The following is a 27,254-nucleotide window of genomic DNA, read 5'->3' on the forward strand; positions in this document are numbered from 1 at the left end:
AATATTTAAAAAGATAAAAACCATACTAAAAAACAAAACTAACCACGTCGGACTACAAGTTTGCTTGTAGATGAAGCCTTCATGTACCAAATACCCCAGAACAAATTTGACATATTTAACAACAAAATACAAGCATTGCTGAGAACACATTCTTGAACATTGATGCTGATGACAAATCCCCGAGCTATGGACACGTGAACGGATCTATTTTTAGGTGTCCATTTGATTAAGAAGTCTTCATCAAGCCCAGAAATGAATGTAAGATCATAATCCAGCATTTAGAAAATCATCGCTCTTACCTTCTTGATTCTCATATTTCATTATTCTTTCTTATTTCATGTCTGTTTTCATTAGCTACAGAGTCCACACCCCTTTCCGAGGAATACCTCCGAGAGACACATTATCCAGAATTCGGTTGTTACCATTTTAAAACTATCATCACCATTACCAGAGTTTTCATACTTAATTGTGAATTGAAGCCTCTGACCCCCTTGCTTAAATGAATGAAAGAACTTTTTGCTCTTAGATGTGGGGAAACATGAGGACGAAGTTCTGGATGTTATCTTGACCACTTTCCATTGTTTCAGGCCAGCTACGGCTACAGTAGCTGTTCCATCCATGCCGGCTTCTTTCTCTTCCCAGTACAAGTTAACATTTACTAGTCTTTTCCCTTTTCCTTCCCTTCCTTCCTTCCTTCCTTCCTTCCTTCCTTCCTTCCTTCCTTCCTTCCTTCCTTCCTTCCCTCCTTCCTTCCTTCCTTCTTTCCTTCTTTCCTTCCTTTCCTCCCTCCCTCCCTTCCTTCCTGCCTGTCTTTCTCTTTCTTTTTTCTTTTCTCTTTCTTTCAAAATTATCTCCCTCTTGAAGAGTTTATGTGAAGTTAACACCATTTTAAGGGGCAGGTGAAGAAGTTCCCTTGTGCTCTTTTTCAGTTTTCCATCCATTCAAAATAGGCGGCATCTGCACACATTAATTCCACCTGGTCCACGACCCCACAGACAGAGAATTGTCCTTTTGACTCTGTAATTAATTTTATGACTTTAATTATGAGAATGCCTTTGACATATACTCCAGGCCATTGCAGATTGTATAATTTACCATTCCAGAATGTTAAGGGGTTATTCTACTTTCTTTTATTGTGTTCCAAATATCAGACCTTGTAAACGAATAGAATTGGGGGAATAATCTAGTTCAATGTAAATTATTTAGTAAAGTTGGAAATCAATGTCCTTAGAAAAAAGCTATAGGCCGGCTGATTGTTATTATTGCATATTTTGTAAAGAAATAACTCTTGGATTTGCTTGCAAGACCTCAGGTAACTTCTCCAAATCCAGATCCTGAATTTAATAGTATATGCAGGGTTCCTTGTGTTATATGAGATGGCAGGTTCATGGGACGGGAAGATGTTAGACTGTTGACTTTGGACGGGCAAAATGCCAACAAGTAGAGAACACATTCTGTGTCAGAAGCTGGAAAAGACCACATATTTGTCACTTCAGCCTACAGGCTCTTTTTTAAAATTATTATTTGATTTATTTATTTATTTATTCCCTTTACAGCCTGATATCATCCCTTTCCCTCCACCTGGTACACCATCATGCAAGCCCTCCCCCCATTCCAACTTCTCCTTCTCTTTTGAGAATGGGAAGCTCCCATCTGGGCGTCACTTCCTACCTACCCCTACCCCAGTCAAGTTGCTGCAGGACTAGGCACATCCTCTCCCTCTTAGGCCAGTCAAGGCTGACCATTTAGGGGTTCGGGATGCACTGGCAGGCAGGCTACAGGCTCAGGGACAATCCCTGCTCCAGTTGTTGGGGGACCTGCATGCCAACCAAGCTGCTCATTGGCTACAGATGTGCAGGGACCTAGGTCCAGCCTGTGCTCACTCTTTAGTTGGTGATTCAGTCTCTGGGAGCCCCCAGGGATCCAGGTTAGTTGACTCTGTTGTTCTCCCTGTGGAGTCCCTATCCTATTCAGGTCCTTCAGTCCTTCTCACAGTTTTTCCATAAGACTCCCTGAGCTCCATCTAACGTTTGGGTGTGAGTCTACATCTCTTTCCATTGGCTGTTGGGTGGAGCCTTTCAGAGGACAGTTATGCTAGGTTCCTCTTTGCAAGCATAACAGAGTATCATTAGTAATGTCAGAATTGGTGTTAGCCTATAGGATGGGCCAGTCATGGGTTGGCCATTCCTTCAGACTCTGCTGTTTTGGGGTTAAAGGTTTTGTGGGTGGCTTGATGTCCTTATCCCTCCACTGGGAGTCATGCCTGGCCATAGAAAGTGGCCGCTTCAGGATCCCCTACTTCTAGGAGCCTAAGCAAAAGGATGGGACTAGAAACATATTATCCTGAGTGAGGTAACCCAGACCCACGCCTGAGTGAGTATTAACCATGAAGTACAAGGTACCCACACTATAACCGACAGACCCACAGAACCAAAGAAGCCGAAGAACAAGGAGCGACCAAGGTAGGATGGTTGGAGCTTACTCAGAAGGGGAAATAAAGTAGATGTTGGAGGTCAATGGAAGAAGGGGACTGGGTAGAAGAAGGGAGGGGGAGGGGCACGGATGTGTGTGGGGGTGTTCAGGTGTAGGAAGAGCGGGGGAGAAACAATGGAGATCGGAGGTAGGGATAGACAATCTCTAGGAAGTGCCAGAGACCTGGGATGGGGAGAGGGTCCAGAGGTTCTGTGGGGGCGACTGTAGTGGGATCTTTATCTATGACGCTTAACACATGCCAATACTCATTTAGAGTAGTAATTAACGGTGTTTGTCTGTCCATGGTTTACATACGCTAACTGTTCCTTGGAGGGAATTGACTCTTCTCCCTCACACATCTGTAATGCCTCACACCAGTGAAGACCAGTGGACTCAAGAGAAGGTGTTAGTCCTACATGACTTTCAACCATCTGGTCAGGAACACTTAAATGAGGGTTTTGTGTAATCTGGAGAAATGCTTCACTTACTAAATATGATATAATAATGATGACCATCCAAATGGGGAAAAACAAACCATAACAAGTCCTTAAAAATGATAATCAGACCTTTAATTTATGGGGAAAGTTAATCACCAGTGATCCCGTGTTCTTGACTGTGTTTGTCAGCTTAATTCTTTTGAATGTTCATCTTAGGCAATTGCTAAATGTTGCGTGCAATGCGGACACATCACTGGGAGAAATTGTGGCTTAGGGATTAATCTTGGTCTTAGCTAAAATGCATAATGTTCTTAAACATTTGAACCATTCTGAGGTAATACATTTGTTAAATTGTTCTGTGTGGTACAATGAAGTAAATAGTTTAAAGCTGAGCTAGTGCTGTAGGCTCATGGTAACAAGAACACAGGGCTGCTTCTCCCTTTTGTTGACTCTAAAATTTCTTAGCATAATTGTCACATTTCTCTCTGATACTATAGAAAGAGCCTAAGTCCCTGGCTCTCAAAAATATTTTATTTAAAATTATAATTTTCATAACATTTTTTGACTTTCACATTTATTTAAATGATTTTGGTTTATCTGTAATCCTTTGAAAATCAATTTCAAGTGAGTGCCATTGGCAAGTGAGATAGAAAATTTAATATGACGGAGATGCCAAAAGTATCTTGATTTAATAAAAGCCACTGGATCATTTCTGAATGAATCATTTATAGGTATATCCCAGGGCACTGTAAAACTTTACAATGAGATTCATTCTCAGATGCGTCTTCATTCCTGGAAATTAAAGACTATGTTTTTTTCAATATAAGTCAGAACTTAGACAAAATTTATTGGCCTTCTCAGTTTAGACTAAAAGTATCATTTCCATAAACTCACGTAATGAAATTCTCTGAGGCCAACTTCATGAATATCAAGTCAACAGGATCCAAAAAGGAGAATTTCAATCTGTGCGAACACAGGTTTAAACTGCAAACAAATCTATATTCTTCATCATACACACACACACACACACACACACACACACTCACACTCACACACACACACACACTCACACTCACACTCACACACACACACATCTTGCAGTATCTTGAAATTAGTAATACATTACTTTGATCATCTGGACAAACATCTCTGACCAGTGAAGACTAAGAATCCGAGAGTCATGTGAGGTTAAATGCCGCTGGTCATACAGTCTTCAGGTTTAATATGGATACCTCCAGTGACTGGGAAGGGGACCTTGCACGGTCTGTATAAAAAGCATGCTTTATTCATTTCTTTGTTTTGCTAAGTGAATAGAAATTGGTTCTGCAAAGGCTTTCGGTACCCTTGATAATAAGCAATGCATCTGTCATAGTTTTATAATGCAGTTTCCATATAGATGAAGCCCCTTTGTTTGTTTATGTAAATCAAATTGTCATGTTGCAGCCTCGCACGCCATGACAATGATGCATTATATACTTAGAAAAAAAAGCATATAAAACTCTTTCTTTGTACATCTGAGTATACTTTACACTCCGTGACTCTGGCCCTGAGGTTAATTCCTTAATTTGCTGCATCACCACAGTATTTGCTGTGTTTCATTCTCTATTTGTTTGCTCCCAATGGAAAAAAAAATAGAACTATCTGTTATTTAATACAAGACCACCTTAGGCTTCTTGCTCATTGATCGTCAGCATAAACGTGAATGGGCACCATATTTTTATGACTGGAGAATCCTGTTTCATTTTATTATTATGATTTCATAGCTCCAGATAAATAACTCATAATACATGAGTCGTTTTATTGGAATATAGAGGTCTTCTCTTTACTAAAGCACAAAAATAGATCTCACTGCTGCACCTCTACTTTAAGCACTGCTCAGACTGTACATGTTGGTGTTAGGCCTGTGAAAAACAGATTTTGGTAGCTATGCTGAGCGTTTTGACATTGACCTACTGTGTACACATCACAACCCTTTCCTAACGTCTCCCATCTACAGTCATATTCACACCCTGGATACACTTTGCTCTTGGAAATATGTTTGTGCTCGCCAATCATGTGGAATCAGTGTGAAATGTGGACACTGACTCTGTCTAGGTTGACCACCAGATGGATCTAGCCTAGGATGCTTAAGATGCTTTTACAGGGTTGGGGATTTAGCTCAGCGGTAGAGCGCTCGCCTAGTGAGCGCAAGGCCCTGGGTTCGGTCCCCAGCTCCGGAAAAAAAAAAGATGCTTTTACAAGGTCCACAATCACTGAAGAACCAGGCCCGAGGAAAGACACCGAAGAGGGACATGATGGAAATTTCACCCTCTTAACGTTAGATAACTAAAAGTGATTTGGAATCTGCTACTATAGCCTTTACTTTATATACTCTGAAAAAGCTCGGCTCAGTTTATGAACAATGATTTCCCTTTTGTTTTTATAATTAAAGCACCATCACATATCAACAGATAATTAATTAACTGCCCGTGTTTCCTTTCTTTCCCTCCCACATAACTTTCTACAAACCCTCGAATTCACAAGGCCTCCTCCTTATTAACCATTTGATATATCCATAACACTACCCCTTCACCTAAGATTCAGGGGACATCATGGAGAGGAGGTGGAAGGATTGTAAGAGACAAAGGAACAGGATTTCTGCTGTGAGCTTGTTTCTCCTAGACATGACATGGAAGTTGCACACAGGAACTTTCAACAACATGGCTGCCCAAAGACCTGAACTGTTCCAACAACAGTTGACATCCCAAATACATGGAGGAACAACTTCCGTTTGGAAGTTTATGCTTAGAATATAATGACTGAAATATATGTGGTAACAAAAGATGTTCCCTGTAGAACAGATCCTGCAGGAGGATCCAGCTTTAAGATTTAACCTAAGGCAGTCAAGAAAACACCCAATTTAAGGCACTTCCTAAACTGTAGCCCTAGAAATAAGGATTTCAGATGAAAGCCTAGAGGTACAAGTTTAAGTTTTCTGATGGTTTTTTTGTTGTTGCTGTTGTTTGGTTTTGGTTTATTTTTCTCCCTCCCTCCCTTCCTTTCCCGCCCTCCCTTCCCTCCCTCCCTCCCTCCACCCTTCCCTCCCTCTTTTCCTTCCTTCCTTCCTTCCCTCCTTCCTTCCTTCCTTCCTTCCCTCCCTCCCTCCTTCCTTCCTTCCTGCCTTCCTGCCTTCCTGCCTTCCTGCCTTCCTGCCTTCCTTCCTTCCTTCCTTCCTTCCTTCCTTCCTGCCTTCCTGCCTTCCTGCCTTCCTGCCTTCCTGCCTTCCTGCCTTCCTGCCTTCCTGCCTTCCTGCCTTCCTGCCTTCCTGCCTTCCCTCCTTCCCTCCTTCCCTCCTTCCCTCCTGCCTTCCTGCCTTCCTGCCTTCCTGCCTTCCTGCCTTCCTGCCTTCCTGCCTTCCTGCCTTCCTGCCTTCCTGCCTTCCTGCCTTCCTGCCTTCCTGCCTTCTTTCTTTCTTTTTTATTTCTCTCTCTCCCTCTCCCTCTCTCTCTCCCTCTCTCTCTCTCCCTTCCCTCCCTTCTTTTTTTCTTTCTTGGTCCGTTGAAGGGTTTGTTACAACTTTATTTTGAATGAAGTTCAGCTGCAGCTGCAGCATGAATGAGCTACATTTTTGTATCTTCCCTGACTTACATGGACTTCCTTCTGGTTTCCCAGTGTTTTCAGAATGATCTTTTTCTTAGCAACTAAATCCTAGTCATAAAAACTCTCAGGGCAGACATGAGATCAGATTATTTAGCCCTTCGGTGTTTCTTTCCTTTTTCTTTATTTCTTTTAAATTACTAAAAATTAATTTTACTTTGAGACATTCATTCAGTTGGAACAACAGACTTTAAAGCCTGTATCCTAAACTCTACAACCTTAAGTATCCAGGAAAAAAAATTAACTATCTTGTTACTGATTTAACAGCATGAAAGCAATAGTATATTGAGAAAAAAAACCTTAAAATTTCTGCAGACTCACTTCAACATTGCACTATTATTAGTGCAGTAATTAGGAGACAGCATATCTTATGTCCATGTATGTCGGTTGCATGTTGGGGGTGGACCACACCCATGGTAGCCAGATAAGACTGACTCTTTTGTGCACAGGTTTCTTAGGTTATAAAGGCTAACAGAAGTGGATGAAGGTGTGGTACTAAATCCCACCAAAACTAGGGGAACGGTTAGCCTCAGTCCACCTTAGATGAATGCCAGTGAGTTATCGGAAAGGGATCTTAGCTAAGACAACCAAAGGAATTAAAGAAGAAGACCTCTTAATTCTTTACAGGAAAATCCATATGATAAGCTACCACACTCATATATTTGTAGTGCATTGTAATATTAGGTGTAATTGCATGAATGATTTCATATTATGTCTCCTAGAGTTACAAAGATATTTAAAGTTTGAATGGTCTCATGCCAGTTTAACCCTTTCAGATGACTCTTGCAATTAAAGTTGGTTTTGTTTCTGTTTCATAGAATATTTTTCGTCAGAAAGTTGCTGAGATAAAACCACGAACATTTTCATGATATCTTATGTTAAAATAATTTATCCCTATCCCACTTTTTATCCATCATTACACATTTTGTTTTACTCTAAACTTTTAAATGAAAAGTAATTTGTTTCAATCATCAGTTTCGCAATCATTTATAATTTAAAATTCATTTGAATTAAAATGACATTTGAACAGGTGTTAAAAGTTAAGTAGCTTCCTGGTGAAGTCTCGGCTGTAGTCCCAGCCTTCAGGAGGGAGCAGCAGGAGAATCATCGGCCTGACTAATCAGAGAGTGGTCCCAGTCTGGCTCAAGATCGGCTACATGATAGCCTGTCACAAAGTTACCCTTCTCTAAGAAAAAGAGTTGGGGGGAAACGGGGGGAAGGATTTGTAAGCGTGGGACTGGGACTAGAGGAGGGAGAGGGAGCTGAGATCAGGATGCAAAGTGAATAAAATATTAAAATAAAAAAGTGGAAAAAAAACACAAAAAGAAGTATTCAACTTTTATCGACACAATGAAAACACATTATTGAGACATGAATATTAGCCTTTAAAGGGTTTAATCAATGTTTTGGCGTGTTATAAAATATAATAAAATCATGCATGTATCCTTTTTTTCTCTGCATATTGGCATTTGTTGTTTAAACAAATCTATCATGTTACGACACTTAATTTCTATCTGCCAGGTCACAGATTGAGTTAATCCCGTTTAATTCTGTGGTTGTCTAGTGACCAGATAATGTTCCATTTTAGAACGCTTAGAGAAGCATCTCTATGTGCACAGATTAGCCAGACACAAAGAGATCAAGGATCGGTGCAACTTTAGGAGGAAATGCAGGAGAGACTTTGACCTTGGAATGGCTTCCTTTGAAGGTTTCTGTACATCTTGCTTCTTGATTGTTTTTTTAAGGTCCATGCAGGGAAAAGCTTTCTAGGCGATGCAAAGTAGGAAGTAGAAATGAAATGGTTACAGATGGATATAACTCATGGATATCTAGATCTTTCATGAAAGTGTGTGGTCAAAGGTCAGTCAAGAGCTACAGGCTGTCAAGAAAAGATCTCTCTACAGCATATGATTATGGGATAGGAATAAAATGCCTCCCAACCAACACTCCATGAATTTGCACTTGAAATTTAACCACTTAGTAAAAATATCTTCAAAACTGCCCAGGGAGGACCCTCTCTCAATGTATACCATATAAAGCCAACTCGATTAAAGAACCAGTGATCAAGTTGATAATTAATTCCAAAAGGCACAACTGGATCGTCTTTGACTGTGAGATCCCAATGGAAGAATAATGAGTGATAGCCATAAAAAACAATGACAATGATAAAATGATCATGTTTACAAGATGAAGAATAGAAATGTCAGATACATGACTGAAGTACCAGGAAAACAGAACACTTGCTGTGAATATAGAACATAACATAAATATGGCGCTCATGCTTAAAATGTCAAGTTGTTGGTTTGGGATCTGATTAGATATACATAAATAAAATGTTAATGAGGTAGATGGTGAATCTGACGGCTTCATTCACAAAGGCTAAATAGAGTGGGCAAGACCTGGAATTATAAAAATCTGTCAAGAGTTTGCTGAAGTGAGAAGAATTGATGAACGTATGCCCCAGGGGACAGAGTAGGAAGCCTGTCAGAGATAATCTTCCTTTATCAGAGATACTTTCCTCTGTTCATAGAGCCTAAAACTTGAAAAGTAACCAGAATATTACAGAAGATAATAAAAAGGGTACCAGTACCTCAGCACACCTACTTAGGACTCAAGAGCTACCCAAGAAAAATCATAAATTACCAGAAACAAAATGCACGAAAGAAGAGCAAAAAGAGGAAATGTTAGCTAATATTTGTGAGTGAGAAAAGAAATGAAATCATATCTTCTATGTTCTGTGACTCAATAACGCCAGCCTAAAAATTTCTCTTCAAAGCCAGGCCTACAACACACACCTTTAATCCCAGTACTCTGGAGGCAGATGGAACTTTGTGAGTTTGAGGCCAGCAAGTGAGACCAGGTCTTAAGAACAATGACCACGAAAATTCTATAAGACTAGTCAACCTTCTACTTGGAGTAAATAGAGGATCTTGAAAAGGAAGGAAACAAAACTTGGTCAACCTCCTGCTATGAAGGTTCACTTTGTTATACTTATAAACACTGATGTGTTATCTAGTAATTAAAAAGGCAGCTGTAACTGATAAAAGAGATTGTTAAGCAGTTGGGCAAATTTCGAAGCAAGCATTGGTGGTTTGCAAAGGTACCTATTTTGAGATCCCGTAAATTAAGATGGACGCCAGGGAAACCACTAAGCTGGTAAAATGTCTGCTGTGTAGTCATGGAAACCCGAGTCTGAGCCCCAGAATACAAGACGACAAATCCAGTATGACAGTGCCTACATGTGATGCCATCACCATGGAGACAGACACAGCGTGATCCCTGGTGCTCACTGGTCAGCCGGCTTAGTGCATGTGGTGAATACCCAGGCAGGCCAATTAAATTTGTATCTAAATAAATAAGCAACAACTCCTGAAATTGATCTTTGACCTCCACATGCGTGCCCATACACATGCATGTTCATCTACTTGTACATATGAACCCACACACACAAATAGACTTGCTAATACATAAACATATTTCCAACAAGACAAACGAATAGGTGATAGATATTATCCAAACCTAAATGGACTGGAGTATTTTTATTTTATTTATAAAGCCTGCAGTTGGTGTGTGAAGTAAGAAGGTGGTGACAAGTTTGAGGTATGCCTGGGCTACAATGCAAGCACTACTACATCATACAGACCTACACAGCAAGACTTTACGTCAGAAAACAAACCAAACAAAACCAAAACCAAAAACCAAACAAATGAAAAACAAATGCAATTTTAAAAAAAGGAAAAGACAAAGAAGATACTGAATTAAAAGCATTCTGTGCTCCTTTTTTTTAGGAAAACAGTGATAAATGTTTAACTTTTAGCTGTTAAGCCACGATGGGCAGAATAATGCCATCCTTAAATCCCTAGGCTCTCTTCCCCAGACCCAGAATATACTACCTTACATGGTCTAAAAGACTTGTAGATGTGGCTGTGCTAAGGATGTTGAGAGCAGGGGTTGGGGATTTAGCTTAGTGGTAGAGCGCTTGCCTACCAAGTGCAAGGCCCGGGTTCGGTCCCCAGCTCCAAAAAAAAAAAAAAAAAAAAAAAAAGGAAGGATGTTGAGAGCAGAGAATCAATTCTGATTTATCTGTTGGGGCCTAATTCAGTCAAAGAACATAAAGGAAAGAGAGAAAATTGTAAAGGGCACATGACATACTCTGTATGACACAAAGATTTTAAGCCCAGAATATATCTCATCTTAGATTTCTGCTCTCTAGGCTATAAGCATGAAACTTTGTATTGTTTGCAGCTTCTAAATTATGGGATTTACTATAGCAGTGATAGGAAACCAGCATCTCCTTCTTGAAATTGTCCTTGTGGACCCTGTATTAAATATAAATTGTGCTGGAGAGACGACTCTCAAGAGAGCTTGCTGCTCTTGTAAAGGACTCAAATTCAGTTGCAAGCACCCATGTTGGAAGCTACAGGCTTGCAACTGTTTGTCACTTCATTACTAGGGGATGTGACATCCTCTGCTGGACTCTGTGGGCACTAGTACACACATGCACAGAAGGAAAAATATGAAGAACTTAAAAGTACACAAATTAGGGTTGGGGATTTAGCTCAGTGGTAGAGCGCTTGCCTAGGAAGCGCAAGGCCCTGGGTTCGGTCCCCAGCTCCAAAAAAAAAGAACCAAAAAATACACAAATTAATATTATTTTGGAATACTAGAGAATAATTAGAAAAATAAGATTAACAAGGAACAAGATGTATCAAAGAAATGAGTGAAAATATCATCATAAATAAGATAATAAATCCAAGTAAACAAATAAGTATATATTATCAATAATTTAAATCACTTATAAGAATATTATACAGAGATCTTTGCATATTTATGCATGTTCTATTTGCAGGGACCTCATAGAAGAATAAAGTGTTAAATCTGACACAAAGGAAAAGTTTCCTAGCGTTAGCACATTGATGGCTGAAACATTAGGGATGCTCTAGTTAATGTTTGTCAGCTCCTCTCTGGGAGGAGGGGACATCAGTTGAGGAAATGCCTTCATGTGATTTGCCTATAAGCACGTGCATGCCCTCACGCTTGTGTGTGTGTGTGTGTGTGTGTGTGTGTGTGTGTGTGTGTGTGTGTGTGTGTTGGGAGGAGTACATAGTGGGTGGTCTTCCAGTTTAACAGGGTATAAGAAAGCAGCTGCACTCGTGAGCGTGGAAGCTCTATTCTTCATTGTTCTTGTCTTGGCTCGTTGAGTTCCCGCTTTGGCTGTCTTCAATGATGAACCGTGCTCGGAGCAGACAAATAGCCTTTTCTCCCACAAGATGCCTTTGGTCCGTGTTTTATCACAGCAGCAGAAAACCAAACTAGAACAGGAGATAGATGTGATCTTTATCCAAATATAAAGCCAATAATTCAAAAATAGATAAAAGTCATAAAAACTTGGAGAATTTAATAATTCAATAACTTAGCTTTGAAGTGAGAGAAACAAAAATTAATAGACACTCACACAGAAACATCAAAAATTTATAACTTTAATGGAATTTTAACATCTCCACCTTACTAATAGATGCAAAACATTAATTTGGCTTTGCTTATTTTATTAAGCAATTCTATCTCATGACATGTAATAGTTTAGTGTAGTTAACGTGTAGAAATCTGTTTGAGAAAATAATGTGATAGAATTTACAAGGCCATACATAGCTAGCCAATTATAAGGCTTTTGCTGAGTGAACCAAAAATGTAAACAGAAAACCATGGTTATTAGTACCAACATGATTGATGAGGTCAGCCTCGGTCCAACATTGTATCTTTTTGATGGTTAAATTATCTGTGTCTTTATTTATCAATGTATGCTAATTGTAAGGTAATCTTGTAAGACTGCCAGTGTGCATATACTGAAGTTTGCCCATCTTTACCTTCTTTTCCTATATTCTCAAGACCCCTACTCTTTTCTCCTTAGTCATGCACTAATATTTCTTCTTAACTATTTCATTATGTTTTCCTTTTGTTTTTAAAAGATTTTTTAATTAAAAAGTTATGATCACATTTTAATTTGAATTAAACCTTGTGATCATGTCTTCCTTGCCCCCAATTCCTAGCGGAGCCTTCTTAACTTCCTCCCACCCTATCTCTCTTAATCTCTCTCTTTCGACAACAGAACAAAACAAAATCCAGAAAACAGCAACAGCAAAAAATCAAAACCTCCACAAACCAGGATATAAGACAAGGATTTGCCAAATGAAACAAAAAAGTCCACTGGAAAAAAAACATGGAGTTTGCTTTGGTATATTAACTTTTAAAAAACTTTATTGAGAGACAGAGAGAAATATGTATGTGCAGGAGAGGTAGGAAGAGGAAATTGATCTGGAACTGGGTTTACAAGTATTGATTTTGAGTCACTGTGTGGATGCTTGGAATAGAGTCCAGGGCCTCTGCAAGAGCAGTTAGCGCTCTTAATAGCTGATTCATCTCTCTATACCAGCACGTTAAGTTTCAAAAAGCTTATTTTCTAATTTACAGTAGGATTCAGAGTCTATAAATAGTTTATGGCCTTTAAACAAAGCTAATTCTGATCACACACACACACACACACACACACACATACACACACACACACACACCCAGGGTTGAGAGACAGAGAGGGAGGGGGAAGGCAGGAATGGGGAGTAAACTGTGTCAATATTCTAAAGACTAAAAATTATCTAGGAATTAAAAGCAAAGGATGGGATATCACTCAGATACGAGAATTGTAGCAACGAAAATAACTCATCAAAAATTCCACAATTATTATATGCCTGACATTGTTTTATCATCTTATGTAGGATATGCATTTAACTTGTACAGTAAACATATATTGCAAGGTATTTGTACATTCTAGATTGTTTATACTGCACAGTAAACACACAGGATTGTACCTGTTCAGTTTAGATGGGGTGCCTAAGATGCAAAGTGGTTGAGGGAATTGCCTACCGGTACCCCACTACCAACACATAGCTAAGTAAGAATTATTCAGTGTAGCATCTCTCCTGCATCAGGCTGGTGTTATGTTCTCTAAACTGTGGTCTGTGAAACCCTAACTATGTGGAAACAGGAGTAAGTGTTGTTAAGGAATGCTCTGCCACATGTAGCACTAAAATAAAGATCAGATATGAGCTACAATTCAAATAGTCCATTCATATAAAATGATCATTTCTTCATGCTCATTCCAACATGCTTTTCAGGGTTTGAAAGTGTTTGCCTTGGAAAGTCTCAGGAAGGAAACTGTAGATGGTTTGAAACTATATTCCTTACTAGTCAGCTCTTACCTTGAAGTTATTTTGTTATATGGAGCAGGGTTATAATATTTTCCCATGGTAAATAATTTCCCATGATCATAAACAGTATTTTTTTTTTGGTTTGGTAAAATGGCAATAAAATTTTGCAGCAAAATTCCAAACAATCAGGGGCTTATTCTGAAGTGGTACCTACTAAATGGGAAGATCTCTCAGGTTAACACAACATGTGTTTGCTTGTCTGATCAGTCGTCTTTTCAGATCCATTCCACCGTCCTATTCTGAGTGATGTGAAATTTGAGGGACTGTACGCTGTGGCTTATGTAACTGAATATAAGTCTCACAATGACTGGCGAGTGAAAGAGTCAATCTTTACTTGGATTTTCTACTTTTCCTTCTAGGAAAGATTTCTGCGTCCACAAAGATGAGCCCTGTGATACCGTGGGTGAGTAGCTCTGAAAAAGTTCAGTCTGAGGCACAGTGTGAGAACTTCAATGAATCGGCTGTTTAATATAGTACATTATTTGAGGGTGCTTACTTTGAAGGAATATTTTCGCATACTGTTATATATGTTTGTATATTTATTGCAATCATATGTTAAAACTTAGGTCCACACTGCATTATTACTAATGAAACAGCTTAAAGTTGTACATACATTATGCAGTGGAGATATTTTACATATCCTTTAGGATTCAGTAACATTCTATTCTTGCCGGTATCACAAGGCTAAATGCATTTATAGTATGAGAACAGATTGTACTGGAGTCATATATGCTTTAAGTTCTTTGTAGAGTATAGAAAAGAAGTTCTGCTACTTTAAATGACGAGTGAAGGCCCTTTAAGCACCAAGTAGCAATTTTTTTCATGTTTTGAATTGACATAAAAATCCCTGTAAGGTTACCCTGGAGCCACTAGAATCCATGTAACTGTCTTTCTGATTATTGTACAATATCCACATGCTTGTCTGTTAATGCAAATGCAAGTGTCTTAGGAGAAATTTACCAATTCAAAGAAACTATAGACAGTCAGAGATGGCCCAGTAGTTAAGAGCACTGTGTTCTTTGAGAGGACCTGGGTTCAATTCCCAGCACCCACATGGCAGCTCAGAATTACCTCTAATCCACTTCCAAGGTATCTGCTGTCCTTTTCTCATTTTTTACTGGCCCCAGATATGCACATGGTACACAGATATACAAGTAGGCAGAACACATCTACACATAAAATGAGTAAACATTTAAGCAGAAGGCATCTGCGTCATGTATATGAACGTACATTCTTCCATTCTAGGTTATGTAGATGCAAAGACAAAGTACCATTGCTAAGGCACACTCCAGAGTTATCCATTTACTTAGGCAGAAGTCATGTAAGGTTCCTTTCTATATGCTACTTGTACATGCATGCTGGCAGAACAGTTCTCCACAGGAAACATTTTAAGTGGATAGAAATCAACTAAATGGCTGTGGATGTTTTTAAAATGATTCTAGTGGTTCTATTACTTTAATTTCTTGTCAGTATCCTCATAAGTTTAAATTCTTGGGATAAAACATGAAATATAAGTTACAAAGCAAATGATAATGGACTTGCAGGACTATTTGGTTCAGAAGGGACTGTCAGTCACATAGGACCCAGGAGTCCCAAGGAACCTGTGTTCCCTCAGACATGCTCTTCCTCACGTTTTCACCTTCTTCCTTTCCTTTTCTTGCCGTCTTTCCCCAAATATTAAAATATAACATGGCGTTCATCATCCTGACCATGGGATAGCTGACTACCAGTCACTCTTGTCTCAACAGAGATACACTTTCCTCTACTTAGACAGCCACGTTACTGTACACACACACACCATTTTATATGTCTGATGCTTTTAAATGACCCTGTGCTTTTTAATGACAGTTGGCTCTTGGACTTCTGGGGACAGGAGAGGATGTAAAAGCCCGTAGAGGCTGAGAGTTAAGAGTAGGATTGAGAGCAGAAGGAAAGGAGTTGTAGAGAGTATTAGTAGACTGTAGGGTCTAGGAGACAGAAGCATAGGTCAGAGAAGAAGAAGATAGAGTAGGGCTAGAAAAGAGTAGGTCTAGGGAAGAGATTTTCAGGCGTGAAAATAACAAACAGTTGAAAGTGAATTGGGCTAGCACACTCTGAAGACAGTTGGTGACAGAAGCTGCACTAAGCCGGAGAAGATACTGTTAAGAGACAGATAAAAAAGAAGAACCCATGAAGAACCCAAAAAGTAGCTATACAAGTTTATATAGAAAATATATTATAAAACAAAAAGCAACATTGTGTTTCCTTACAAAAAGCTACATACCCAGAATGGAGGGAAAAGAGATGTCTTTCCCTCAAAGGACAGTTAAACCGTTGTGTCTAACCAGAAACGCACTTTAATGTTCAGACTTACTAAAGTGGAAGACAATAGAAATATATATGTAAATGATGTGTTCTTATCCATTCATCTTACCATCCCTTCCCTTCCATCCCCTCCTTCCTTCTTCTCCCTTTTCCTTCAAAATTTATATGCTTGCTCTCTTTTTGAAAATACCCTTCTGGATTCATTAATGTTAGGTATTTGTTCATGGGTATATAATCATCTGCTGGGACATAAGCAGCTTCTCAGAGCCTACATCCTTGAAAAAAGAAAAAGTAAGTCACCCCCCAGAAACTGCCAACTACCCATAGATTCTCAGCTCATGGCGAGGCACTGTGACCCTCCTTCCTGAGTTCATGCTGAGAATTGGGCTGGCTTGATATTGTGCAAGCCTTGTGTATACAGTCATAACCAAGGTGAGTTCATGCTGCTGTTCAGTTCAGCTGTTGTCTCTGGTAGATACTACTTTGTCAGAGTCATCCAGTTCCCATGGATCTTACATATTTCCACTCTGTTTCACCATGATCCCTGAGCCTTGATGGGAGGGGTGTAATACAGATGTCCACTGAAACCTAGAGAACTCCAGTTTCTAAGATTCTCTACTTATTGACCTATATTTGGTCTATGAATTAATTGCGAACCACTGAAAATACAAGCTTCCCTGATGAGGGTTGAGAGACACACTAATATAGCAGTATAAGATAAGAGCCTAGGGACAGTTAATTACTATGTTCATTTTGGAGGATAATAATACTAGGTTCTCCTCAAGGGTTGTGACCTAGACAGCCACAGGCTTTTGGGCTACTTAAGTGTATGGAACATTATACAAGCTTGAAATCGAATCAGAAAGTGATTGATTACTTCCACAACATTTCTGTAAGAGGCACTATACCCGCGGGGCACTCCATTTAATCCCTATGTGTACATGTTGGTCAGTGTATTTTAGGCAGCTTCTATAGTATGAGGTTCCATATTGGATTTTGAAAGGCCTTTAGTGTTTTTCCCCCCATTCTCTCTTCTCTACCCTGTCTTTTCACTTCCCCCTTCTTGTCTCCTGTCTTTTATGCTTCCTACCTCCCATGTGTAATTCACCTCAAACATACATTATTCTCTGCATTCGGTATTTATAGTTATCTCAGTAGGGATGGCAATGTGCATTCTAGTGGTGAAGAATACTTTTTCTGTGGTTTGGACATGACAGAGGAAGGGAGATCAGTTCGTTAAGGATGTAGTTGAGTGGTCTCCGTTCAGACAGGTTCAAATGCAATCTCTGAGCGGAGCAGAGGATGGACCTGGCGGACTCAGACTAGCCCTGGCTGTGATAGAAGTTTGAAGTTAAAAAGTTCCTGCAGTGTTCATTTGCAGAAGAGGTGACCATATAATTCAATCCAAACAACCATTATGACTGGAAAAAAAGCAAAAAATTGGAATAACCCAAGTTAACCAGCCCTCAGATCGTCTCCTTTTGGAAAAATACAGTTAAGATAAACTTCAATAAAGTTAATCAAAATTTTATCATCATAATTTCTCTAAGTTTACTATGTCCCTACTCAGTTTCTTTAAAATAATAAAAGATGTAGTAGGGATAAACAGTGAACATTGCTACCTGTGTGGTAAACTGACTTTATATTGTTTCCCTCAATATTGCTCTTTACCCACTACTGCTTGATTATCACAATGGTCCAAGTTTCAAATCTGTCACATATAAAAAACATACCTAGCCCTTGAATTCTTTTTTTTTAATTTATTCATTTTATTGGATATTTTATGTATTTACATTTTAAATATTAGCCCCTTTCCAAGTTCCCCCTCTCCCATTCCCCTTCTCCCTGCTTCTATGAGGATGTTCTCCCTCCCATCCACCCACTCCAACCTCAACACCCTGGCATTCCCCTACACTGGGGAAATGAGCCTTCATAGGACCAAGGGCCTCTCTTCCTATTGATGCCAGACAATGCCATCCTCTGCTATATATGTGGCTGAATCTATAGGTCCCTCCATAGGTATTCATTGACTGGTGGTTTAGTCCCTGGGAGCTCTGGGGAGGGGGTTTGTTCTGATTGTTCTTCCTATGGAGTTACAAACTCCTTCAGCTCCTTCAGCCCTTTCTCTAACTCCTCCATTGGGGTCCCCATGCTTAGTCATTTATTCTATTATTAGTTTTTGAGTATTTAATACAATGATGCTATCTACATAATGTCTACACCCACTCTTCCCCTTCAATTCCTCCTGTGCTGCTCTGTCTCAACTTCATGACCTTTTCTTTAATTATTCCTATAACACACATGCGCGCGCACACACACATGCACACACACACACACACACACACACACGTATAGAATTACTATAATACACCATGTATAAATGGAACCTACTGGTTCTATGTACATGCGTTTAGACATTACCATTTGTATTGGCTGTACTATCAGGAGGCACCACCCTGGAGATGATTGACTGCTTCCTCTCTTCGCAATTGCTTCCAGCTCTTTATTTGGGGGTGGGGTTCTGTGACCTCTCATCTGTGTTGTCATGTCAGCTGCTGTTGTCCTTTGTTAAGGTCTAGAGGTAACTTTGTTGCTAAGATAGAATTGGTGCAGCTCGTTGCCATATATGGAAGACACTCTCCTGTAGTGAATGTCCTGGCCTTCTGAGTCTTTTTATATTTTTTAAGACTTATTTATTTATTTTATGTATGTGAATACACTGTCTCTGTCTTCAGACACACCAGAAGAGGGCATTGGATCCCCATTACAGATGGTTGTGAACTACCATGTGGTTGCTGGGAATTGAACTCAGGACCTCTAGAAGATCAGTTAGTGCTCTTAACCGCTGAGCCATCTCTCTAGCTCCCTATTCTCTCTCTCTTAAAATCTTTTCTTCTTCCTCTTCTGCATTGTTCCCTGGGTGTCTGGTTCAGGGTTTGCATTGTAGATATATTAGTGAGGGGGGCAATAACTGCCATTTATTCTCTTCATTGTGGCTACTGGTGGATTTCTCTTTCGGTTTATGTCATCTATAAAAGTATCTTCTTTGATGAGAGGTGAGAATTACATGTAGTTAGAAGGATAGTGGTTAGAATGCAGTTGCAAATTATACTGCTTTAGGAATGTGGCAGGATGTTTCTCTTTCAGGTAACTGTGGATGAGTGTGTATACTTTTCCACTGCTGTATTCAAGGATCATGACCAAGAAAATTTACATGAGAAAAGACAAAGGTGTGACTCTAACAAAGCAAGTGAAAGATCTGTATGACAAGAACTTATAGTCTCTGAAGAAAGAAATTGAAGAAGGTCTCAGAAGATGGTAAGACCTCACATGCTCATGGATTGGCAGAATTAGTATTGTAAAAATGGACATCTTGCCAAAAGCAATCTACAGATTCAATGCAATCCCCATTGAAATTTCAACTCAATTCGTCATATAGTTATAAAGAGTAATTTGCAAATCATTTGGAATAACAAAAAACCCAGGATAACATAATCTATCTTCAACAATTAAAGAAGTTCTGGCGAATGACAGCTCCTGACCTCAAGCTGTATTACAGAGCAATAGTGATAGCAAACTGTATGGTATTGGTACAGAGACAGGCAGGTAGATAAATGGAATAGAATTGGAGACCCAGAAATGAACCCACACACCTATAGTCACCTGATTTTTGACAAAGGAGCTAAAACCATCCAGTGGAAAAAAGATAGCATTTTCGACAAATGGTGCTTGTTCAATTGGTGGTCAGTATGTAGGCGAATGCAAATTGATTCATTCATATCTCCCTGTACAAAACTCAAGTCCAAGTGGGTCAAGGACTTCCACATAAAACCAGATACACTCAAAATAATGGAAGAAAACTGGGGAAGAGCCTCAAACACATAGGCACTGGGGAAAATTTCCTGAACAGACACCAATGCCTTATGCTCTAAGATCAAGCATCAACAAATGGAACTTTATAAAACTGCAAAGCTTCTGTATTGCAAAGGACACTGTCGTTAGGACAAAACAGCAACCAACAGATTGGGAAAAGATTTTTACCTAATATATACAAAGAACTCAAGAAGTGAGACTCCAGAGAATCAAATAACTCTATTAAAAATGGGATACAGAGCTAAACAAAGAATTCTCACCTGAGGAATATTGAATGGCTGAGAAATACCTAAAGAAATGTTTAACATCCTTGCATCAGCAAAATGCAAATCAAAACAACCTTGAGATTCCATCTCACACCAATCAGAATGGCTAAGATCAAAAACTCAGGTGACCACAGATACTGGGAAGGATGTGGAGCAAGAGGAACACTCGATTGTTGGTGGGATTTCAAGGTGGTACAACCACTCTGGAAATCAGTCTGAAAGTTCCTCAGAAAATTGCACATAGTACTACCTGAGAACCCAGCTATACCATTCCTGGGAATATACCCAAAAGATGCTCAAAAATAAGGACACATGTTCCACTATGCTCATAGCAGCCTTATTTGTAATTGCCAGAAGCTGGAAAGAACCCAGATGTCCTTCAACAGAGGAATGGATACTGAAAATGTGGTACATTTACAATGGAGTACTACTCAACTACTAAAAACATTGACTTCATAAAATTCTTAAGCAAATGGATGAAACTAGAAAATATCATCCTGAGTGAGGTAACCCAATCACAAAAGAATACATGTGATATGTACTCTCTGGTAAGTGGAGATTATCTCAAAGGCTCAGAATACCCAAGATACAATTTACAGAGAGTCTCTCTTGCAACACAGGATTCACTTTTGAAGCCTCCCACAATGCCTTCTCAGGGTCTCTTGATCTCTCAGTGCCTTCACTCAAGGATTCTCCTGCCTGGCTGACCTCAGTGCAATTATGAGAATTTAATCCCTTTATTCTTGTGTACTTCATGTCTCTAAAGGCATCATAACATAAACAAAACCGACAAATTAAGTTCTTAGATTGGGATATGTCCTGTTCTTGAATAATATACCAGTATCACATTTTTCAGTTATTATTTTAGAAAAACATAACCCTTCCCCACCCATTTTTTCTTTCACAAGTTGGAAGATTAGTTGTGTGGGGTCCTGCCCTAAGAACACGCTCCTTTTTTTCCAGTGTAGAGCCTTGAGGCCTCTGTTTATATAGTCTCTTAGCACAAGCCCTGGATGGAAAAAGAATTTTAATGTTGTTCCTTTTTCTTATAAATGTGTATAGAAGTCATTAATAACAAACCACGCCAGAGGTTCATAGTAATTTTGACTTGAAATTACCTCCACCAAAAAAAAAAAAAACAAAAAAAACAAAAAAACAACAATAGAATAGCATTAAATTCCTAAATATGTGTGGACTAAACATAGAAACACCCAGTTTCATAAAAAAACCCAGTTAGATTTAATGTAACTGATTGACTCCCCAATATAGTGATAATGGAGAATGTCAATAACTCATGTGACAGTTTGAATAATAATGCCCCACCCCCATAGTCTCAAGCTGAAACGGGTGGTAGAGCTGTTGAGATTTAGAAGGTTCAACCTTGTTGGAAGAAGTATGTCACTGAAGGCTAGCTTTGGCAGTTTAAATACTCAGGCCACTTTGCTTAGTGTGATAAATAACACAACCAAGGCAACATATAACGTAAAACATTTAACTGGTCTCACAGTTTCAGAGGGTTAAAGCTCATTATGATGGAGCCAAGACATGGTGGCAGGGACATCAAAGAACTGCCATCTTGATCCACAAACAGGAAGCAAAGAAAGGAAACACTGGAAAGTTGCAATTCTTGTGACATACCTTCTCAACAAGGCCACACCTCTCAATCCTTTCCAAACAGTTCCATCAGTTGAGAACCAAGTATTCATACACACGAGCTACTGGACTTATCTAGAATATTCTTTTTTTTAAAGATTTATTTATTATATATAAGTACACTGTAGCTGCCTTCAGACACACCAGAAGAGGGCATCGGATCCCATTACAGATGGTGGTGAGCCACCATGTGGTTGCTGGGAATTGAACTCAGGACCTCTGGAAGAGCAGTCAGTGCTCTTAACCGCTGAGCCATCTCTCCAGCCCTAGAATATTCTTAAATGTTTAATGAGTGTCATAATATTAAAAACTGCTAACTAGTTCATTTAGGTTCTTCTAATTCATGTGAAGAGTTCAAAGAGAACTGTACCAGTAATGACGGCTCTGCCTGGATTCAGAATCAACTGTTTTCCCTTTCCAGATCCAAGCACTATGCTTCACAATCATACAAATGGATGCCGTATCGGGGTTACAGCGTCTGTACTAAGGAAGACAGAAATAATTCATAGTTCAATATGGTGTTCAAGCTTCGTGCCATGCCATAGAATCTATACCCCCAACATCTTGAAGCTATGCCTGATAATAAATACTACCACTTGCTGTTCCACAGGATGTGGTAACTTCTGCGCCTGACCTAGAGTCTCTAAATGTAAAACTTTAAGAACTTTTTCTAGTATGGGAGAATTCCCTTTTCTTTAAGCTTTGTTAAGCATTCAGGGTTTTTTTCATGGAGTAAAAGACAAACACATGTTAAAATACACAGAGCACTTTAACATCTACACACGATTCCACCTCATTTTATCAAGGGAGTCACTGCACTCTTGTACTGTGTTCTTTTTTTTTATGCTGGAAGTAATTTTCCCTTAGTATTTTTAGAAATTGCACTGTCAATGATATCATAAATTACTTCAATATTTAAGAGAATCTAAAAGTGTATTTAAAATGGACATTCGTAATGATGTTGATATCACATTCATAACTTATATAATTGTGATTTTGCATCCCTAGATGACCATCTTTTTTTAACAAATAATCTAGCCATAAGTCAATTAATAAGACAGATTACTGTTTTCATAATATGTTAAAGGTCTGTGTAATCAATCATGCACATGGATTTTCTGTATCTGGGCTATTAATATACCCTCAATAATAGGCTTTTTTCTATTGAATATATGAAATATATTTTCATCCTTCAAACTTATGCTCCTATTTAATTCTTGAAGCACACCATGATTTATTCAACTTTGCTCCAGACAATTTCACATATCAAATCCTTTTAAACGCAGACCATATTCAGGACATTTAAAATCAATTGTCGATGTAGAGATAGGCTGCCAGCACGCACATATACAGACCCTACAACATCTTTCCTCATAAGCATCTCTGCCCCATACCATGCTCAGAGGTTTGCCCAGGGATAGCCACCCTTTCCTGTAGTTTTCTCATCCTCAGCCATTGGGCGGTACTAGCAGCCAGTTTCCTTCTCATAAAGCCTGTCTTGTTTTCTCACTTTAACATATTTAGAAAAATTAAATTTTTTCTATTGTCATATTTCCATACCTGAATATATCTTCGTGTCCACCTTTTAAAATTGGCGTTTGCGTACTTCTAAAACCATGGTCAACACATTTGAACTCTCATGCTCCTTACATGGAATTTTGTCTGCCATAGACTTCAAGAAGTTGGTGCCTTATGGTGATTTACATATGGGATACAGCTATGAGATGAATAACTTAACTGAATCTCTCCCGAACTGTGTGCCGGGAGAGTCAGAACTTTGAATTCCTATGGTCCAGCGGGTCGTAGAAAGCAGCAGTCCGGGAGCAGAGAACACTCAGTTCTGTTTGCGTTTATCTGGCTGGTCAGATTCAAGCTCTGATTTCATACTGTCTGCTCTGAAAATGCATCCTGCAACCTTTCTGGGGTCGCCCATGGTCTTTGTAGGGTATGTCTTGTCTCAGCATAGTTATGATTTGTTTTTAAAGGAAAGGTTCTTCGGGATCCTGGTTCACAACTTGCTTCATTTAGATGGGAAAGTGGAAGATGGTTTTTGTTTGCTTTACATTTCAAGGATTCTTTACATTAATGGCGCTTTGAAATGGGTCTGTGTTACATCGATCTTTAATAACAGCTGTGTTAAATCCTTTCCTCTCCTAACCCCTAGACCTCATTATAATAAGAAACACATGGGCTTTTGAAAAGACCAGAAAAAGGTGGCCGTTGAAATGAAGTAACACAAGTCTTTTAAATGGCAACAGAGGTTCTAACAGTCAAGGCAAAGGCAGCTCCTTGACCTTCTGAATGAAGTGCGATGAATTTCCCATTACCAAGTACTAGCTGAAGTTCTTGACGCTATAATCAGGAGATCATTTTCAACTTTTAAACCACAATCTGTTCAATGAGAAGTTGCAATTACCAATCAAATTTATAAAGGTGATAAGTGTGCTTATAGGCTTTAAATTTCGCACTATTGAACTATGACTCAACACATGATTTGGAAAATAAGAAAGAGGCAGAAAATTCACCCACAATCTCATCACATTGTATAGTTGCTATCAATAAATTACCATATACTTAAGCAGTATACAAATTACCTTTACTGCTACATATTTTTCCCCTGAAATATGTAGCAGTATGGGATTATAGTATAACTGTGATCATACCTCTGTGTAAATAAATAATCATCATTTGAATATTTTATTTTATATACATTTATAGTTTATAGTATAAATGTTTTCAGTCTATAGAATAATATTACTCCACATAATTTTATAACAATAGTCAATGATTAACTAAAATCTTGTGATTACAGACCTCTGTACTCAAGGATTCTCAGAAATCACTTTCTGCTCTCCTGTGTTACACACAGGAGGGACGGCAGTGCTGGCTACTAGGTCCTTGCTCCTTGATTCTGAACCAAATTTTCCTGCACTGTCAACTCGTCTTTCACACATGAAACCCGTGTGCTTTACCGACTGGTTCATCTGGATTCTCTCCACATTTTCAGTGGATACTGGTGACCTTTGCCACTTTCTTAAATTCATTCTAACATCAGTTTTCTCATTCAGGCAACACGACTGAATTATTTGACTTCAAATGTCTCTGCCACTTTAAAATTTCACTCTGTGGTAACACTCACCAGTACATATATATTTGTAAAATCACCCACCTTCTTCCCCTGTACAGGGTGTCAATGTGTACCATTGGCTTATCTGGGACTGGCTATGTAAATCAGGCCAGGCTGCATTTCAGAGACCCACCTGCCTCTGCTTCTGGAGTGCCGGGATTAAAAGGCATGCACCTCCTTTTCTCGCCTCTGCTTTTAAAGGTCTATTGTTTAGTTTTGTCTGTGTGAGGTGGGGGCCCAGGGTGGGTGGAGTATGTGCAGATGACCGCCAAGTATCTGCAGAGTCCAGAAGAGGAATTTATCCCCTGGCACAGGACCATCTCTGATCCCCTTCAAGAGCTGTGAATGTTCTTAACCATCATTGAGCTACTTCCGCAGCCCTGCTTTTACTGATGAATCCATTTCTCCAGGTACTATGTCCTGTTCTCCATATTTCCGGGCTCCTCTTACTTCTTTGCTCACCTGAGAGTCTTATACATCTGATTTTTTTTTACATTTAACTTAATTTACAGGCCACAGGCATTCCATATTCTTCTTCCACACTTGATCAACAGAACATCTGCATAAGGAAATCCACAGTACTCTGTGTGTGTCAGTCATTAAGATGACTGTCCCCCAGCTGGGTCTATCAGTGTTACTCCTGCATATGCTCTTGAACTTAGCCGAGATGGTTTTTCTCTTACACATTTCTATTAGGTGTTTCCCCTGCCCACTACTTATCTCACTTGTGTATTCCTTCAGTGATTTTTTTCTCAGCCTCTCATTCTCTCTCATGAATGCTTTCTGCCTCTCATTCGTCTGGGACACCCACATCACCTACAGCAGTGGATCCTTTTCCTCCATCATGCGAGAATTTCAGGAAGCAGTTCTCTTAAGTTAATAAAGAACCAATAAAAAATAATCCCGTAACAGTTATCATGCAACTGGGAACTTGGAGTTACTGCTATTCAAGTTAGGAGGCAAAAGAAGGAGCTCGGGGTAGACACAAATATCAATATGATATTGGACATTTTGGATACGTTGTTAAGGCTAGAAATGTACCAATTATGAGAGAGTGGCATCAGAAAAGGGCTCAGTTAAGAGGCTTCTGTGCACGCGTGAGGACCCCAGTTCAGCTCCTCATGTACAAATCTGGAGGGGACAGAGAGCATGCTAGGGAGATACATGAAGAAGACAGAGAGCATGCTAGGGAGATGCATGGAGATAGGTAGATTCCTGGAATATATTAGCTATACAGCCTAGGGAACCAGTGAACCCCAGGTTTGGTGAGAGATCCTGCCTCAAAAATAAAGGTGGAAAGCAATTGATAAAGACGTATGACATCATTCTCTGGCTATAATACTCAGGTACATACACACACACACACACACACACACACACACACATATATATATATATATATATATACATACATATACCATACATAGACAGAAAAACTCTTAAGTCTGAACAGGATGGTCAGGTGGTTTTATTTTGAGTGAAAAGATATATATATATATATATATATATATGTGTGTGTGTGTGTGTGTGTGTGTGTGTGTGTATGAATCCTGTGGGAGCTCTTGTAACAAGCAATCAGTATACTAATGATAGTGAACTGCATTTAGCATTTTGGGAAAACAATTTGTCACAGATTAGTATTTTATTTAAATACTCTTTTAAAACAGTGTAAATTTTCTTTATTTTCTGACATGAAAAAACAAAATACCTAATAGCTCATTTTGAACTCTGTCATAAAGAATATTTCACTGCTGTGTTCACTTTGCGCTGATGTCATATTAACCAATATTTTAATTGTAATTATTTAAATTTTATAGTCCTTACATTGCTTAGAATACTATTTCAACGAGTGCAATTTGCAAATTGCATTAACTAAAATGAACTTCAAAACCTTTACATGTAGTTTTTTTCCTTTTTTTTATATTTCTGAGTTCTCCATAACTGAAAAATAAGTAACATTGTATTCTATATATTTTATATTTGTGATTACTTGTCTCATAAGAAAAAGAAATATAATATGTGACTGCTTGTACAGTATGCATTATGAGAATTCATTAAGTTATGAAATAATTTTATCTAAAATATATTTGAAAATATATTAATAGATTTACGCAGATGTCTTTTCACCTAAAATTTCATTTGTAAAGACTTGATTTTCCAATTTAATGTTATCTTTAAGTGGGAAAACCTCATTGCCATTCCTGTATTATTTTAGTGTAAAATC

General features: G+C 38.9%; 1 protein-coding gene across 4 annotated transcripts in view; it reads left to right on the forward strand.

The window, feature by feature from the left end:
* The window catches only part of Adamts19 (ADAM metallopeptidase with thrombospondin type 1 motif, 19), a 184,616-nt gene that overhangs the window by 57,727 nt on the left and 99,635 nt on the right, over positions 1-27,254 (forward strand). For all 4 annotated transcript variants that reach the window (XR_015642391.1, XM_087593120.1, NM_001108433.3 and 1 more), the window contains 1 exon segment: positions 14,167-14,210. Coding sequence is in view for 2 of the 4 variants with exons in the window: in XM_087593120.1 (XP_087449246.1) it covers positions 14,167-14,210 (44 nt within the window). In the remaining 2 variants the exon portion in view is untranslated.

The sequence above is a fragment of the Rattus norvegicus genome, chromosome 18, assembly GCF_021556685.1.
Source record: "Rattus norvegicus strain SHRSP/BbbUtx chromosome 18, alternate assembly SHRSP_T2T, whole genome shotgun sequence".
Lineage (NCBI taxonomy): Eukaryota > Metazoa > Chordata > Mammalia > Rodentia > Muridae > Rattus > Rattus norvegicus.